The 17,668-nt window shown below is 57.0% G+C and overlaps 1 protein-coding gene across 1 annotated transcript in view; it reads right to left on the bottom strand.

The window, feature by feature from the left end:
• Positions 1 to 17,668, bottom strand: part of LOC140204044 (calpain-8-like) — a 205,112-nt gene that overhangs the window by 128,600 nt on the left and 58,844 nt on the right. The window contains exon 2 of the mRNA XM_072270290.1: positions 535 to 604. Coding sequence (XP_072126391.1) covers positions 535 to 604 — 70 coding nt within the window. The remainder of the gene's footprint in view (positions 1 to 534; positions 605 to 17,668) is intronic.

Genomic DNA, 17,668 nt, shown 5'->3' with positions numbered 1-17,668 from the left:
CGGCTTGCTTCGAACAATACCAAGTGTGGAAATGTTGAAAGAAGCCATAGCCGTGAGAATCAACCATAAAGAGGGTGCGTGTAAGCGGAGTTGTGACTCTCCAGACAAACGGTTCTCCATGTTGCATAAGTAAAGAGTCTGCTGAAGAATACCTGGGTCTGAGGCTTGTGTGGGAAAGGAAATTCCCTAACACTCTGGCTAAAGATTGAGATATTCACCAACATCTGTCTCAGTGCATCAGTAAATCCAACTTCAACAGCTCATCAACATGCTTTGAGGCAAAGATTTGGCCTCTGGTTTGATTTTGTGTTTTCAATTTCTGTGTGATGTGGGAAAAAAGGCATGACTGTATCCCAGTCTCTGATGATAGCACACAACATCAGTCCTGTCACACCTTGAACACAAAGGCAGTCTGTACGTCCAAACTGTGCCCCTGCGAAACAGAACACCTGCAGAAAAATCTGAGATGAAAGAACCGTCACAAATTTGGTTTCTGTTAACATCCCCTGAGCTATTGACACGTTGAACACTCACCTAGTCTCCCTTGCACAATATCAGTGGTGCTGAATGAGTTGACGAAGAATCGAGGATTTGCAAAGAGTTGCTGGAACAGAAACAAACAAATTCAGTTTGCTACAGGAATGGTCCCTGCAAATATTGTCAAATACAGAGAATTCTGAATATTCTGGAATACTCAAATAATTCATAGGATAAATGGGACTGCCCCATCCCCATGTAAATAATGACAAACTCCCCATCCCTGCAAATATTAACACTCTCCACGAGACCCTCTGTAACCACAGATATGCTACACAAGACCCCCTGAACACGCCAACATGCTACTAGAGACCCCCTGTAAACAAAAACATGCTATCCGAGAGACCCTGTACACACCAACACGCTACCCAAGAGACCCTGTACACACCAACACGCCACCCGAGAGACCCTGTACACACCAATACGCTACCCGGGAGACCCTGTACACACCAACACGCTACCCAGGAGACCCTGTACACACCAACATGCTACCCGGGAGCCCTGTACACACCAACACGCTACCTGGGACCACCTGTAAATAACATCTAGCTACCCGAGACGCCTGTACACACCAACACGCTACCCGGTACCCCCCTGTGCACACCAACTCGCTACCTGGGACCACCTGTACACACCGACATGCTACCCGGGACCACCTGTAGACACAGACACGCTACCCGGGACCCCTGTACACATCAACGCGCTACCCGGGACCCCTGTAAACACCATCATACTCCCCGGACCCCCTGTAAACACTGATACACTCCCCGGGACCCCTGTGAACACTGATACACTCCCCGGGACCCCTGTGAACACCGATACACTCGCTGGAACCCCCTGTAAACACCAACACACTCCCCGGGAACCCTGTAAGCACCAACATGCTACCTGGGACCCCCTGTGAACACTGATACACTCCCCGGGACCCACTGTGAACACTGATACACTCCCCGGGACCCCCTGTGAACACTGATACACTGCCCGGCATCCCCTGTGAACACTGATACACTCCCCGGGACCCCCTGTGAACACTGACACACTCCCCAGGACCCCCAGTGAACACTGATACACTCCCCAGGACTCCCTGTAAACACTGATACACTCCCCAGGACCCCCTGTAAACACTGATACACTCCCCGGGACCCGCTGTGAACACTGATACACTCCCCAGGACCCCCTGTGAACACTGATACACTCCCTGGGATCCCCTATAAACACTGATACACTCCCCAGGACCCCTGTAAGCACTGACAGACACTCCGGGACCCCCTGTAAACACTGATACACTCCCCAGGACCCCCTGTGAACACTGATACACTCCCCGGGACCCCCTGTAAACACTGATACACTCCCCGGGACCCCCTACAAACACTGATACACTCCGCAGGGCCCCCTGTAAACACTGATACACTCCCGGAACCCCCTGAGAACACTGATACACTCCCCAGGACCCTTGTCAACACTGATAAACTCTCCAGGACACCCTGTTGTCACTGATACACTCCCCAGGACCCCCGGTGAACACTGATACACTCCCCGGGATCCCCTGTGAACACTGATACACTCCCCAGGACCCCCTGTGAACACTGATACACTCCCCGGGATCCCCTGTGAACACTGATACACTCCCCGGGACCCCCTCTGAACACTGACACACTCCCTGGGACCCCCCCTAAACACCGACATGCTCCCCGGAACCCCAGTAAACACCGACATGCTTCGCGGGATCACCTGTGAATACTGACACAGCTCCCGGGACACACTGTGAACGCTGACCCCCTCCCCGACACCTCTGTAAACACTGATAGACTCCCCGGGAACCCCTGTGAACACTGATACACTCCCCGGGTCCCCCTGTAAATACCAACATGCTACCCGGGACCCCCGGTGAACACTAATACACTCCCCGGGACCCCCTGTAAACACTGATACATTCTCCGGGACCCCTGTGAGCACCAGCATGCTACGTGGGACGCCCTGTGAACACAGATACATTCCCCAGGGTCCCCTGTAAACACTGATACACTCCCCAGGGCCCCCTGTAAACACTGATACACTCTCCGGGACCCCCTGTAAACACTGATACACTCCCCAGGGCCCCCTGTGAACACTGATACACTCCCCAGGGCCCCCTGTGAACACTGATACACTCCCCGGGACCCCCTGTAAACACTGATACACTCCCCGGGACCCCCTGTGAACACTGACACACTCCCCAGGACCCCCAGTGAACACTGATACACTCCCCAGGACTCCCTGTAAACACTGATACACTCCCCAGGACCCCCTGTAAACACTGATACACTCCCCGGGACCCGCTGTGAACACTGATACACTCCCCAGGACCCCCTGTGAACACTGATACACTCCCTGGGATCCCCTATAAACACTGATACACTCCCCAGGACCCCTGTAAGCACTGATAGACACTCCGGGACCCCCTGTAAACACTGATACACTCCCCAGGACCCCCTGTGAACACTGATACACTCCCCGGGACCCCCTGTAAACACTGATACACTCCCCGGGACCCCCTACAAACACTGATACACTCCGCAGGGCCCCCTGTAAACACTGATACACTCCTGGAACCCCCTGAGAACACTGATACACTCCCCAGGACCCTTGTCAACACTGATAAACTCTCCAGGACACCCTGTTGTCACTGATACACTCCCCAGGACCCCCGGTGAACACTGATACACTCCCCGGGATCCCCTGTGAACACTGATACACTCCCCAGGACCCCCTGTGAACACTGATACACTCCCCGGGATCCCCTGTGAACACTGATACACTCCCTGGGACCCCCCCTAAACACCGACATGCTCCCCGGAACCCCAGTAAACACCGACATGCTTCGCGGGATCACCTGTGAATACTGACACAGCTCCCGGGACACACTGTGAACGCTGACCCCCTCCCCGACACCTCTGTAAACACTGATAGACTCCCCGGGAACCCCTGTGAACACTGATACACTCCCCGGGTCCCCCTGTAAATACCAACATGCTACCCGGGACCCCCGGTGAACACTAATACACTCCCCGGGACCCCCTGTAAACACTGATACATTCTCCGGGACCCCTGTGAGCACCAGCATGCTACGTGGGACGCCCTGTGAACACAGATACATTCCCCAGGGTCCCCTGTAAACACTGATACGCTCCCCAGGGCCCCCTGTAAACACTGATACACTCTCCGGGACCCCCTGTAAACACTGATACACTCCCCAGGGCCCCCTGTGAACACTGATACACTCCCCAGGGCCCCCTGTGAACACTGATACACTCCCCGGGACCCCCTGTAAACACTGATACACTCCCCGGGACCCCCTGTGAACACTGATACACTCCGCAGGGCCCCCTGTAAACACTGATACACTCCGCAGGGCCCCCTGTGAACACTGATACACTCCCCGGGACCCGCTGTGAACACTGATACACTCCCCGGGACCCCCTGTGAACACTGACTCACTCCCCGGGACCCCCTGTAAACACTGATACACTTCCTGGGACCCCTGTAAACACTGATACACTCCGAAGGACCCCCTGTGAACACTGACACACACCCTGGGACCCCCCCTAAACACCGACACACTCCCCGGGACCCCTGTAAACACCGACATGCTACGCAAGCTCCCCTGTGAACACCAACATGCTACCTGGGACCCCCTGTGAACACTGATACACTCCCCGGGACCCCCTGTGAACACTGATACACTCCCTGGGACCCCCTGTGAACACTGTTACTCTGTCCGGGACCCGCTATGAATGCTGATACACTCCCCGGGACCCCCTGTGAACACTGACTCACTCCCCAGGACCCCCTGTGAACACTGACACACTCCCCAGGACAACTGTAAACACGGATACACTCCCCGGGACCCCTTGTAAACACTGATACACTCCCTGGGCCCCCCTGTGAACAATGATTCACTCCCCGGGACCCCCTGTGAACACTGATACACTCCCTGGGACCCCCTGTGAACACTGTTACACTGCCCAGGACCCCCTGTAAACACTGGTACACGTCCTGGGATCCCCAGTGAACACTGATACAGTCCACAGGGCCCCCTGTGAACACTGATACACTCCCCAGGACCCTTGTGAACACTGATACACTCCCCGGGACACGCTGTGAACACTGACCCACTCCCCGAGACCCCTGTAAGCACTGATAGACACCCCGGGACCCCCTGTGAACACTGATACACTCCCCGGGAACCCCTGTGAACACTGACACACTCCCTGGGACCCCCCCTAAACACCGACATGCTCCCCGGAACCCCTGTAAACACCGACATGCTTCGCGGGAATCCCTGTGAATACTGACACAGTTCCCGGGACACTCTGTGAACGCTGACCCCCTCCCCGACACCTCTGTAAACACTGATAGACTCCCTAGGAACCCCTGTGAACACTGATACACTCCCCGGGTCACCCTGTAAACGCCAACATGCTACCCAGGACCCCCGGTGAACACTAATACACTCCCCGGGACCCCTGTGAACACGAACATGCTACCTGGAATCCCCTGTGAACACTAATACACTCCCCGGGACCCCTGTGAACACCAACATGCTACCTGGAACCCCCTGTGAACACTGATACACTCCCCGGGACCACTGTGAACACTGACATGCTACCCGGGACCCCTGTGAATACCAACACACTCCTCAGGACCCCTGTGAACACTGACACACTCCCCGGGACAACTGTAAACACAAATACACTCCCCGAGACCCCCTGTGAACACTGATACACTCCCCGGGGCCCCCTGTAAACACTGACACACTCCCTGGGACTCCGCCTAAACACCGCCACACTCCCCGGGACCCCTGTAAGCACCAACATGCTACCCGGGTTCCCCTGTGAATACCGACACAGTCCCCGGGACCCTCCGTAAACACTGACCCACTCCCCGAGACCCCTGTAAACACTGATAGACTCTCCGGGACCCCCTGTGAACACTGATACACTCCCCGGGACCCCTGTGAACACGAACATGCTACCCAGAACCCCCTGTGAACACTGATACACTCCCCGGGACCCCCTGTGGACACAGATACACTCCCCGGGACCCCCTGTGAACACTGATACACTCCCCGGGACCCCCTGTAAACACTGATACACTCCGCAGGGCCCCCTGTAATCACTGATACACTCCGCGGGACCCCCTGTGTATACTGATACACTCCCCAGGACCCTTGTCAACACTGATACACTCCACAGGACCCCCTGTGAACACTGATACACTCCCCAGGACCCCCTGTGAACACTGATACACTCCCCGGGACACGCTGTGAACACAGATACACTCCCCAGGACACGCTGTGAACACTGATACACTCCCCAGGACCCCTGTAAGCACTGATAGACACTCCGGGACCCCCTGTGAACACTGATACACTACACAGGACCCTCTGTGAACACTGATACACTCCCCAGGACCCTCTGTAAACACTGATACACTCCCCAGGACCCCCTGTGAACACTGATACACTCCCCGGGACCCGCTGTGAACACTGATACACTCTCCAGGACCTCCTGTGAACACTGATACACTCCCCGGGACCCCCTGTAAACACTGATACACTCCCCGGGACCCCCCTACAAACACTGATACACTCCGCAGGGCCCCCTGTAAACACTGATACACTCCCGGGACCCCCTGAGAACACTGATACACTCCCCAGGACCCTTGTCAACACTGATAAACTCTCCAGGACACCCTGTTGTCACTGATACACTCCCCAGGACACCCGGTGAACACTGATACACTCCCCGGGATCCCCTGTGAACACTGATACACTCCCCAGGACCCCCTGTGAACACTGATACACTCCCCGGGATCCCCTGTGAACACTGATACACTCCCCGGGACCCCCTGTGAACACTGACACACTTCCTAGGACCCCCCCTAAACACCGACATGCTCCCCGGAACCCCAGTAAACACCGACATGCTTCGCGGGATCCCCTGTGAATACTGACACAGTTCCCGGGACACACTGTGAACGCTGACCCCCTCCCCGACACCTCTGTAAACACTGATAGACTCCCCGGGAACCCCTGTGAACACTGATACACTCCCCGGGTCCCCCTGTAAATACCAACATGCTACCCGGGACCCCCGGTGAACACTAATACACTCCCCGGGACCCCCTGTAAACACTGATACATTCTCCGGGACCCCTGTGAGCACCAGCATGCTACGTGGGACGCCCTGTGAACACAGATACATTCCCCAGGGTCCCCTGTAAACACTGATACACTCCCCAGGGCCCCCTGTAAACACTGAAACACTCCCCGGGACCCCCTGTAAACACTGATACACTCCCCGGGACCCCCTGTAAACACTGATACACTCCCCAGGGCCCCCTGTAAACACTGATACACTCCCCAGGGCCCCCTGTGAACACTGATACACTCCCCAGGACCCCCTGTAAACACTGATACACTCCCCGGGACCCTCTGTAAACACTGATACACTCCCCAGGGCCCCCTGTAAACACTGATACACTCCGCAGGGCCCCCTGTGAACACTGATACACTCCCCGGGACCCCCTGTAAACACTGATACACTCCCCGGGACCCTCTGTAAACACTGATACACTCCCCGAGACCCCCTGTGAACACTGACTCACTCCCCGGGACCCCCTGTAAACACTGATACACTTCCTGGGACCCCTGTAAACACTGATACACTCCGCAGGACCCCCTGTGAACACTGACACACACCCTGGGACCCCCCCAAACACCGACACACTCCCCGGGACCCCTGTAAACACCGACATGCTACGCAAGCTCCCCTGTGAACACCAACATGCTACCTGGGACCCCCTGTGAACACTGATACACTCCCCGGGACCCCCTGTAAACACTGATACACTCCCCGGGACCCCCTGTAAACACTGATACACTCCCCAGGGCCCCCTGTAAACACTGATACACTCCCCAGGGCCCCCTGTGAACACTGATACACTCCCCGGGACCCCCTGTAAACACTGATACACTCCCCAGGACCCCCTGTAAACACTGATACACTCCCCAGGGCCCCCTGTAAACACTGATACACTCCGCAGGGCCCCCTGTGAACACTGATACACTCCGCAGGACCCCCTGTGAACACTGACACACACCCTGGGACCCCCCCAAACACCGACACACTCCCCGGAACCCCTGTAAACACCGACATGCTACGCAAGCTCCCCTGTGAACACCAACATGCTACCTGCGACCCCCTGTGAACACTGATACACTCCCCGGGACCCCCTGTGAACGCTGTTACACTGTCCGGGACCCGCTATGAATGCTGATACACTCCCCGGGACCCCCTGTGAACACTGACTCACTCCCCAGGACCCCCTGTGAACACTGACACACTCCCTGGGACAACTGTAAACACGGATACACTCCCCGAGACCCCTTGTAAACACTGATACACTCCCTGGGCCCCCCTGTGAACAATGACTCACTCCCCAGGACCCCCTGTAAACACTGTTACACTGCCCAGGACCCCCTGTAAACACTGATACACTCCCCAGGGCCCCCTGTGAACACTGATACACTCCCCAGGGCCCCCTGTGAACACTGATACACTCCCCGGGACCCCCTGTAAACACTGATACACTCCCCGGGACCCCCTGTGAACACTGATACACTCCGCAGGGCCCCCTGTAAACACTGATACACTCCGCAGGGCCCCCTGTGAACACTGATACACTCCCCGGGACCCGCTGTGAACACTGATACACTCCCCGGGACCCCCTGTGAACACTGACTCACTCCCCGGGACCCCCTGTAAACACTGATACACTTCCTGGGACCCCTGTAAACACTGATACACTCCGAAGGACCCCCTGTGAACACTGACACACACCCTGGGACCCCCCCTAAACACCGACACACTCCCCGGGACCCCTGTAAACACCGACATGCTACGCAAGCTCCCCTGTGAACACCAACATGCTACCTGGGACCCCCTGTGAACACTGATACACTCCCCGGGACCCCCTGTGAACACTGATACACTCCCTGGGACCCCCTGTGAACACTGTTACTCTGTCCGGGACCCGCTATGAATGCTGATACACTCCCCGGGACCCCCTGTGAACACTGACTCACTCCCCAGGACCCCCTGTGAACACTGACACACTCCCCAGGACAACTGTAAACACGGATACACTCCCCGGGACCCCTTGTAAACACTGATACACTCCCTGGGCCCCCCTGTGAACAATGATTCACTCCCCGGGACCCCCTGTGAACACTGATACACTCCCTGGGACCCCCTGTGAACACTGTTACACTGCCCAGGACCCCCTGTAAACACTGGTACACGTCCTGGGATCCCCAGTGAACACTGATACAGTCCACAGGGCCCCCTGTGAACACTGATACACTCCCCAGGACCCTTGTGAACACTGATACACTCCCCGGGACACGCTGTGAACACTGACCCACTCCCCGAGACCCCTGTAAGCACTGATAGACACCCCGGGACCCCCTGTGAACACTGATACACTCCCCGGGAACCCCTGTGAACACTGACACACTCCCTGGGACCCCCCCTAAACACCGACATGCTCCCCGGAACCCCTGTAAACACCGACATGCTTCGCGGGAATCCCTGTGAATACTGACACAGTTCCCGGGACACTCTGTGAACGCTGACCCCCTCCCCGACACCTCTGTAAACACTGATAGACTCCCTAGGAACCCCTGTGAACACTGATACACTCCCCGGGTCACCCTGTAAACGCCAACATGCTACCCAGGACCCCCGGTGAACACTAATACACTCCCCGGGACCCCTGTGAACACGAACATGCTACCTGGAATCCCCTGTGAACACTAATACACTCCCCGGGACCCCTGTGAACACCAACATGCTACCTGGAACCCCCTGTGAACACTGATACACTCCCCGGGACCACTGTGAACACTGACATGCTACCCGGGACCCCTGTGAATACCAACACACTCCTCAGGACCCCTGTGAACACTGACACACTCCCCGGGACAACTGTAAACACAAATACACTCCCCGAGACCCCCTGTGAACACTGATACACTCCCCGGGGCCCCCTGTAAACACTGACACACTCCCTGGGACTCCGCCTAAACACCGCCACACTCCCCGGGACCCCTGTAAGCACCAACATGCTACCCGGGTTCCCCTGTGAATACCGACACAGTCCCCGGGACCCTCCGTAAACACTGACCCACTCCCCGAGACCCCTGTAAACACTGATAGACTCTCCGGGACCCCCTGTGAACACTGATACACTCCCCGGGACCCCTGTGAACACGAACATGCTACCCAGAACCCCCTGTGAACACTGATACACTCCCCGGGACCCCCTGTGGACACAGATACACTCCCCGGGACCCCCTGTGAACACTGATACACTCCCCGGGACCCCCTGTAAACACTGATACACTCCGCAGGGCCCCCTGTAATCACTGATACACTCCGCGGGACCCCCTGTGTATACTGATACACTCCCCAGGACCCTTGTCAACACTGATACACTCCACAGGACCCCCTGTGAACACTGATACACTCCCCAGGACCCCCTGTGAACACTGATACACTCCCCGGGACACGCTGTGAACACAGATACACTCCCCAGGACACGCTGTGAACACTGATACACTCCCCAGGACCCCTGTAAGCACTGATAGACACTCCGGGACCCCCTGTGAACACTGATACACTACACAGGACCCTCTGTGAACACTGATACACTCCCCAGGACCCTCTGTAAACACTGATACACTCCCCAGGACCCCCTGTGAACACTGATACACTCCCCGGGACCCGCTGTGAACACTGATACACTCTCCAGGACCTCCTGTGAACACTGATACACTCCCCGGGACCCCCTGTAAACACTGATACACTCCCCGGGACCCCCCTACAAACACTGATACACTCCGCAGGGCCCCCTGTAAACACTGATACACTCCCGGGACCCCCTGAGAACACTGATACACTCCCCAGGACCCTTGTCAACACTGATAAACTCTCCAGGACACCCTGTTGTCACTGATACACTCCCCAGGACACCCGGTGAACACTGATACACTCCCCGGGATCCCCTGTGAACACTGATACACTCCCCAGGACCCCCTGTGAACACTGATACACTCCCCGGGATCCCCTGTGAACACTGATACACTCCCCGGGACCCCCTGTGAACACTGACACACTTCCTAGGACCCCCCCTAAACACCGACATGCTCCCCGGAACCCCAGTAAACACCGACATGCTTCGCGGGATCCCCTGTGAATACTGACACAGTTCCCGGGACACACTGTGAACGCTGACCCCCTCCCCGACACCTCTGTAAACACTGATAGACTCCCCGGGAACCCCTGTGAACACTGATACACTCCCCGGGTCCCCCTGTAAATACCAACATGCTACCCGGGACCCCCGGTGAACACTAATACACTCCCCGGGACCCCCTGTAAACACTGATACATTCTCCGGGACCCCTGTGAGCACCAGCATGCTACGTGGGACGCCCTGTGAACACAGATACATTCCCCAGGGTCCCCTGTAAACACTGATACACTCCCCAGGGCCCCCTGTAAACACTGAAACACTCCCCGGGACCCCCTGTAAACACTGATACACTCCCCGGGACCCCCTGTAAACACTGATACACTCCCCAGGGCCCCCTGTAAACACTGATACACTCCCCAGGGCCCCCTGTGAACACTGATACACTCCCCAGGACCCCCTGTAAACACTGATACACTCCCCGGGACCCTCTGTAAACACTGATACACTCCCCAGGGCCCCCTGTAAACACTGATACACTCCGCAGGGCCCCCTGTGAACACTGATACACTCCCCGGGACCCCCTGTAAACACTGATACACTCCCCGGGACCCTCTGTAAACACTGATACACTCCCCGAGACCCCCTGTGAACACTGACTCACTCCCCGGGACCCCCTGTAAACACTGATACACTTCCTGGGACCCCTGTAAACACTGATACACTCCGCAGGACCCCCTGTGAACACTGACACACACCCTGGGACCCCCCCAAACACCGACACACTCCCCGGGACCCCTGTAAACACCGACATGCTACGCAAGCTCCCCTGTGAACACCAACATGCTACCTGGGACCCCCTGTGAACACTGATACACTCCCCGGGACCCCCTGTAAACACTGATACACTCCCCGGGACCCCCTGTAAACACTGATACACTCCCCAGGGCCCCCTGTAAACACTGATACACTCCCCAGGGCCCCCTGTGAACACTGATACACTCCCCGGGACCCCCTGTAAACACTGATACACTCCCCAGGACCCCCTGTAAACACTGATACACTCCCCAGGGCCCCCTGTAAACACTGATACACTCCGCAGGGCCCCCTGTGAACACTGATACACTCCGCAGGACCCCCTGTGAACACTGACACACACCCTGGGACCCCCCCAAACACCGACACACTCCCCGGAACCCCTGTAAACACCGACATGCTACGCAAGCTCCCCTGTGAACACCAACATGCTACCTGCGACCCCCTGTGAACACTGATACACTCCCCGGGACCCCCTGTGAACGCTGTTACACTGTCCGGGACCCGCTATGAATGCTGATACACTCCCCGGGACCCCCTGTGAACACTGACTCACTCCCCAGGACCCCCTGTGAACACTGACACACTCCCTGGGACAACTGTAAACACGGATACACTCCCCGAGACCCCTTGTAAACACTGATACACTCCCTGGGCCCCCCTGTGAACAATGACTCACTCCCCAGGACCCCCTGTAAACACTGTTACACTGCCCAGGACCCCCTGTAAACACTGGTACACGTCCTGGGACCCCCAGTGAATACTGATACAGTCCACAGGGCCCCCTGTGAACACTGATACACTCCCCAGGACCCTTGTGAACACTGATACACTCCCCGGGACACGCTGTGAACACTGACCCACTCCCCGAGACCCCTGTAAGCACTGATAGACACCCCGGGACCCCCTGTGAACACTGATACACTCCCCGGGTCCCCCTGTAAACACCAACATGCTACCCAGGACCCCCGGTGAACACTAATACACTCCCCGGGACCCCTGTGAACACGAACATGCTACCTGGAACCACCTGTGAACACTAATACACTCCCCGGGACCCCTGTGAACACTGATACACTCCCTGGGCCCCCCTGTAAACACTGATACACTCCCCAGGACCCCCTGTGAACACTGATACACTCCCTGGGCCCCCCTGTAAACACTGATACACTCCCCAGGACCCTTGTGAACACTAATACACTCCCTGGGACCCCCTCTGAACACTGATACACTCCCGGGACCCCCTGAGAACACTGATACACTCCCCAGGACCCTTGTCAACACTGATAAACTCTCCGGGACACCCTGTTGTCACTAATGCACTCCCCAGGACCCCCGGTGAACACTGATACACTCCCCAGGACCCCCGGTGAACACTGATACACTCCCTGGGACCCCCTGTGAACACTGATAAACTCCCCAGGACCCTTGTGAACACTGATACACTCCCCGGGACACGCTGTGAACACTGATAAACTCCCCGAGACCCCTGTAAGCACTGATAGACACCCCGGGACCCCCTGTGAACACTGATACACTCCCCAGGAACCCCTGTGAACACTGACACACTCCCTGGGACCCCCCCTAAACACCGACACGCTCCCCGGAACCCCAGTAAACACCGACATGCTTCGCGGGATCCCCTGTGAATACTGACACAGTTCCCGGGACACACTGTGAACGCTGACCCACTCCCCGAGACCTCTGTAAACACTGATAGACTCCCCAGGAACCCCTGTGAACACCAACATGCTACCGAGGACCCCCGGTGAACACTAATACACTCCCCGGGACCCCCTGTAAACACTGATACATTCTCCGGGACCCCTGTGAGCACCAACATGCTACGTGGGACGCCCTGTGAACACAGATACATTCCCCAGGGTCCCCTGTAAACACTGATACACTCCCCAGGGCCCCCTGTAAACACTGATACACTCCCTGGGCCCCTCTGTGAACACTGATACACTCCCCGGGCCCCCCTGTGAACACTGTCTCACTCCCCAGGACCCCCTGTAAACACTGATACACTCCGAGGGACCCCCTGTAAACACTGATACACTCCCCGGGACTCCTGTGAACACCAACATGCTACCTGGGACCCCCTGTGAACATTGTAACACTGTCCGGGACCCGTTGTGAATGCTGATACACGCCCCGGGACCCACTGTAAACACTGATACACTCCCTGGGCCCCCCTGTGAACACTGATACACACCCTGGGCCCCCCTGTGAACACTGACTCACTACCCAGGTCCCTCTGTAAACACGGATACACTCCGCGGAACCCTGTGCAGACACTGATACACTCCAAGGGACCCCTGTGAACACTGATACACTCCCTGGGACCCCCTGTAAACACTGTTACACTGTCCGGGATCCGTTGTGAATGCTGATACACGCCCCGGGACCCACTGTAAACACTGATACACTCCCTGGGCCCCCCTGTGAACACTGATACACACCCTGGGCCCCCCTGTGAACACTGACTCACTACCCAGGTCCCCCTGTAAACATGGATACACTCCGCGGGACCCTGTGTAGACACTGATACACTCCAAGGGACCCCTGTGAACACTGATACACTCCCTGGGACCCCCTGTGAACACTGATACACTCCCCGGAACCCCGTGTAAACACTGATACACTCCCCGGGACCCCTGTGAACACTGATACACTCCCCGGGACCCCGTGTAAACACTGATACACTCCCCGGAACCCCCTGTGAACACTGATACACTCCCCGGGCCCCCCTGTGAACACTGTCTCACTCCCCAGGACCCACTGTAAACAATGATACACTCCCTGGGACCCCTGTGAACACCAACATGCTACCCGGGACCCTCGGTGAACACTAATACACTCCCCAGGACCCCCTGTAAACACTGATACACTCCGCAAGGCCCCCTGTAAACACTGACACACTCCCCAGGACACGCTGTGAACACTGATACACACCCCGGGACCCCTGTAAACACTGATACACTCCGCAAGGCCCCCTGTAAACACTGATACACTCCACGGGACCCCCTGTGAACACTGATACACTCCCCAGGACACGCTGTGAACACTGACCCACTCCCCGAGACCCCTGTAAGCACTGATAGATACCCCGGGACCCCTGTGAACACTGATACACTCCCCGGGACCCCCTGTGAACACTGATACACTCCCCGGGACCCCCTGTGAACACTGATACACTCCCCGAGACCCTTGTGAACACTGATACACTCCCTGGGACACGCTGTGAACACTGACCCACTCCCCGAGACCCCTGTAAGCACTGATAGACACCCCGGGACCCCCTGTGAACACTGATACACACCCCGGGAACCCCTGTGAACACTGACACACACCCTGGGACCCCCCGCAAACACCGACACGCTCCCCGGAACCCCTGTAAACACCGACATGCTACGCGGGATCCCCTGTGAATACTGACACAGTTCCCGGGACCCTCTGTGAACGCTGACCCACTCCCCGAGTCCTCTGTAAACACTGATAGACTCCCCGGGAACCCCTGTGAACACTGATACACTCCCCGGGTCCCCCCGTAAACACGAATACACTCCACAGGACCCCTGTGAACGTTGATACACACCCTGGGACCCCCACTAAACACCGACAGACTCCTCGGGACGTCTGTAAACACCGACATGTTACCCGGGAGCCCCTGTGAACACTGATACACTCCCCGGGACCCCTGTAAACACCAACATGCTACCCGGGACCCCCAATGAACACTAATACACTCCCCGGGACCCCCTGTAAACACTGATACATTCTCCGGGACCCCTGTGAGCACCAACATGCTACGTGGGACGCCCTGCGAACACAGATACATTCCCCAGGGTCCCCTGTAAACACTGATACACTCCCCGGATCCTCTGTGAACACTGATACACTTTCCGGGACCCCCTGTAAACACTGATACATTCTCCGGGACACCCGGTGAACACTGCTACACTCCCTGGGACGCCCTCTGAACACTGATACACAGACCGGGACCTGTTGTGAACACTGATACACGCCCCGGGACCCACTGTGAACACTGATACACTCCCCGGGCCCCCCTGTGAACACTGATACACTCCCTGTGAACACTGATACACTCCCCAGGACCCTTGTGAACACTAATACACTCCCCGGGACACCCTGTGAACACTGATACACTCCCCGGGACACCCTATAAACACTGATACACTCCCCAGGACACCCGGTGAACACTGATACACTCCCCGGGACCCCCTCTGAACACTAATACACTCCCCGGGACACCCTGTGAACACTGATACACTCCCCGGGACACCCTGTGAACACTGATACACTCCCCAGGACACCCTGTGAACACTGATACACTCCCCGGGACACCCTGTAAACACTGATACGCTCCCCAGGACACCCGGTGAACACTGATACACTCCCCGGGACCCCCTCTGAACACTAATACACTCCCCGGGACACCCTGTGAACACTGATACACTCCCCAGGACACCCGGTGAACACTGATACACTCCCCGGGACACCCGGTGAACACTGCTACACTGCCTGGGACCCCCTCTGAACACTGATACACTCCCGGGACCCCCTGAGAACACTGATACACTCCCCAGGACCCTTGTCAACACTGATAAACTCTCCGGGACACCCTGTTGTCACTAATGCACTCCCCAGGACCCCCGGTGAACACTGATACACTCCCCAGGACCCCCGGTGAACACTGATACACTCCCTGGGACCCCCTGTGAACACTGATAAACTCCCCAGGACCCTTGTCAACACTGATACACTCCCTGGGACCCCCTGTGAACACTGATACACTCCCCAGGACCCTTGTGAACACTGATACACTCCCTGGGACCCCCTGTGAACACTGATAAACTCCCCAGGACCCTTGTGAACACTGATACACTCCCCGGGACACGCTGTGAACACTGATAAACTCCCCGAGACCCCTGTAAGCACTGATAGACACCCCGGGACCCCCTGTGAACACTGATACACTCCCCAGGAACCCCTGTGAACACTGACACACTCCCTGGGACCCCCCCTAAACACCGACACGCTCCCCGGAACCCCAGTAAACACCAACATGCTTCGCGGGATCCCCTGTGAATACTGACACAGTTCCCGGGACACACTGTGAACGCTGACCCACTCCCCGAGACCTCTGTAAACAGTGATAGACTCCCCGGGATCCCCTGTGAATACTGACACAGTTCCCGGGACACACTGTGAACGCTGACCCACTCCCCGAGACCTCTGTAAACAGTGATAGACTCCCCGGGAACCCCTGTGAACACTGATACACTCCCCGGGTCCCCCTGTAAACACCAACATGCTACCGAGGACCCCCGGTGAACACTAATACACTCCCCGGGACCCCCTGTAAACACTGATACATTCTCCGGGACCCCTGTGAGCACCAGCATGCTACGTGGGACGCCCTGTGAACACAGATACATTCCCCAGGGTCCCCTGTAAACACTGATACACTCCCCAGGGCCCCCTGTAAACACTGATACACTCCCCAGGGCCCCCTGTAAACACTGATACACTCCCCGGGCCCCCCTGTGAACACTGATACACTCCCCGGGTCCCCCTGTAAACACGAATACACTCCACAGGACCCCTGTGAACGTTGATACACACCCTGGGACCCCCACTAAACACCGACAGACTCCTCGGGACGTCTGTAAACACCGACATGTTACCCGGGAGCCCCTGTGAACACTGATACACTCCCCGGGTCCCCTGTAAACACCAACATGCTACCCGGGACCCCCAATGAACACTAATACACTCCCCGGGACCCCCTGTAAACACTGATACATTCTCCGGGACCCCTGTGAGCACCAACATGCTACGTGGGACGCCCTGCGAACACAGATACATTCCCCAGGGTCCCCTGTAAACACTGATACACTCCCCGGATCCTCTGTGAACACTGATACACTTTCCGGGACCCCCTGTAAACACTGATACATTCTCCGGGACACCCGGTGAACACTGCTACACT

This window comes from Mobula birostris, chromosome 10 (assembly GCF_030028105.1).
Source record: "Mobula birostris isolate sMobBir1 chromosome 10, sMobBir1.hap1, whole genome shotgun sequence".
Taxonomy (NCBI): domain Eukaryota; kingdom Metazoa; phylum Chordata; class Chondrichthyes; order Myliobatiformes; family Myliobatidae; genus Mobula; species Mobula birostris.
This window is presented reverse-complemented; position numbering and strand designations above follow the sequence as displayed.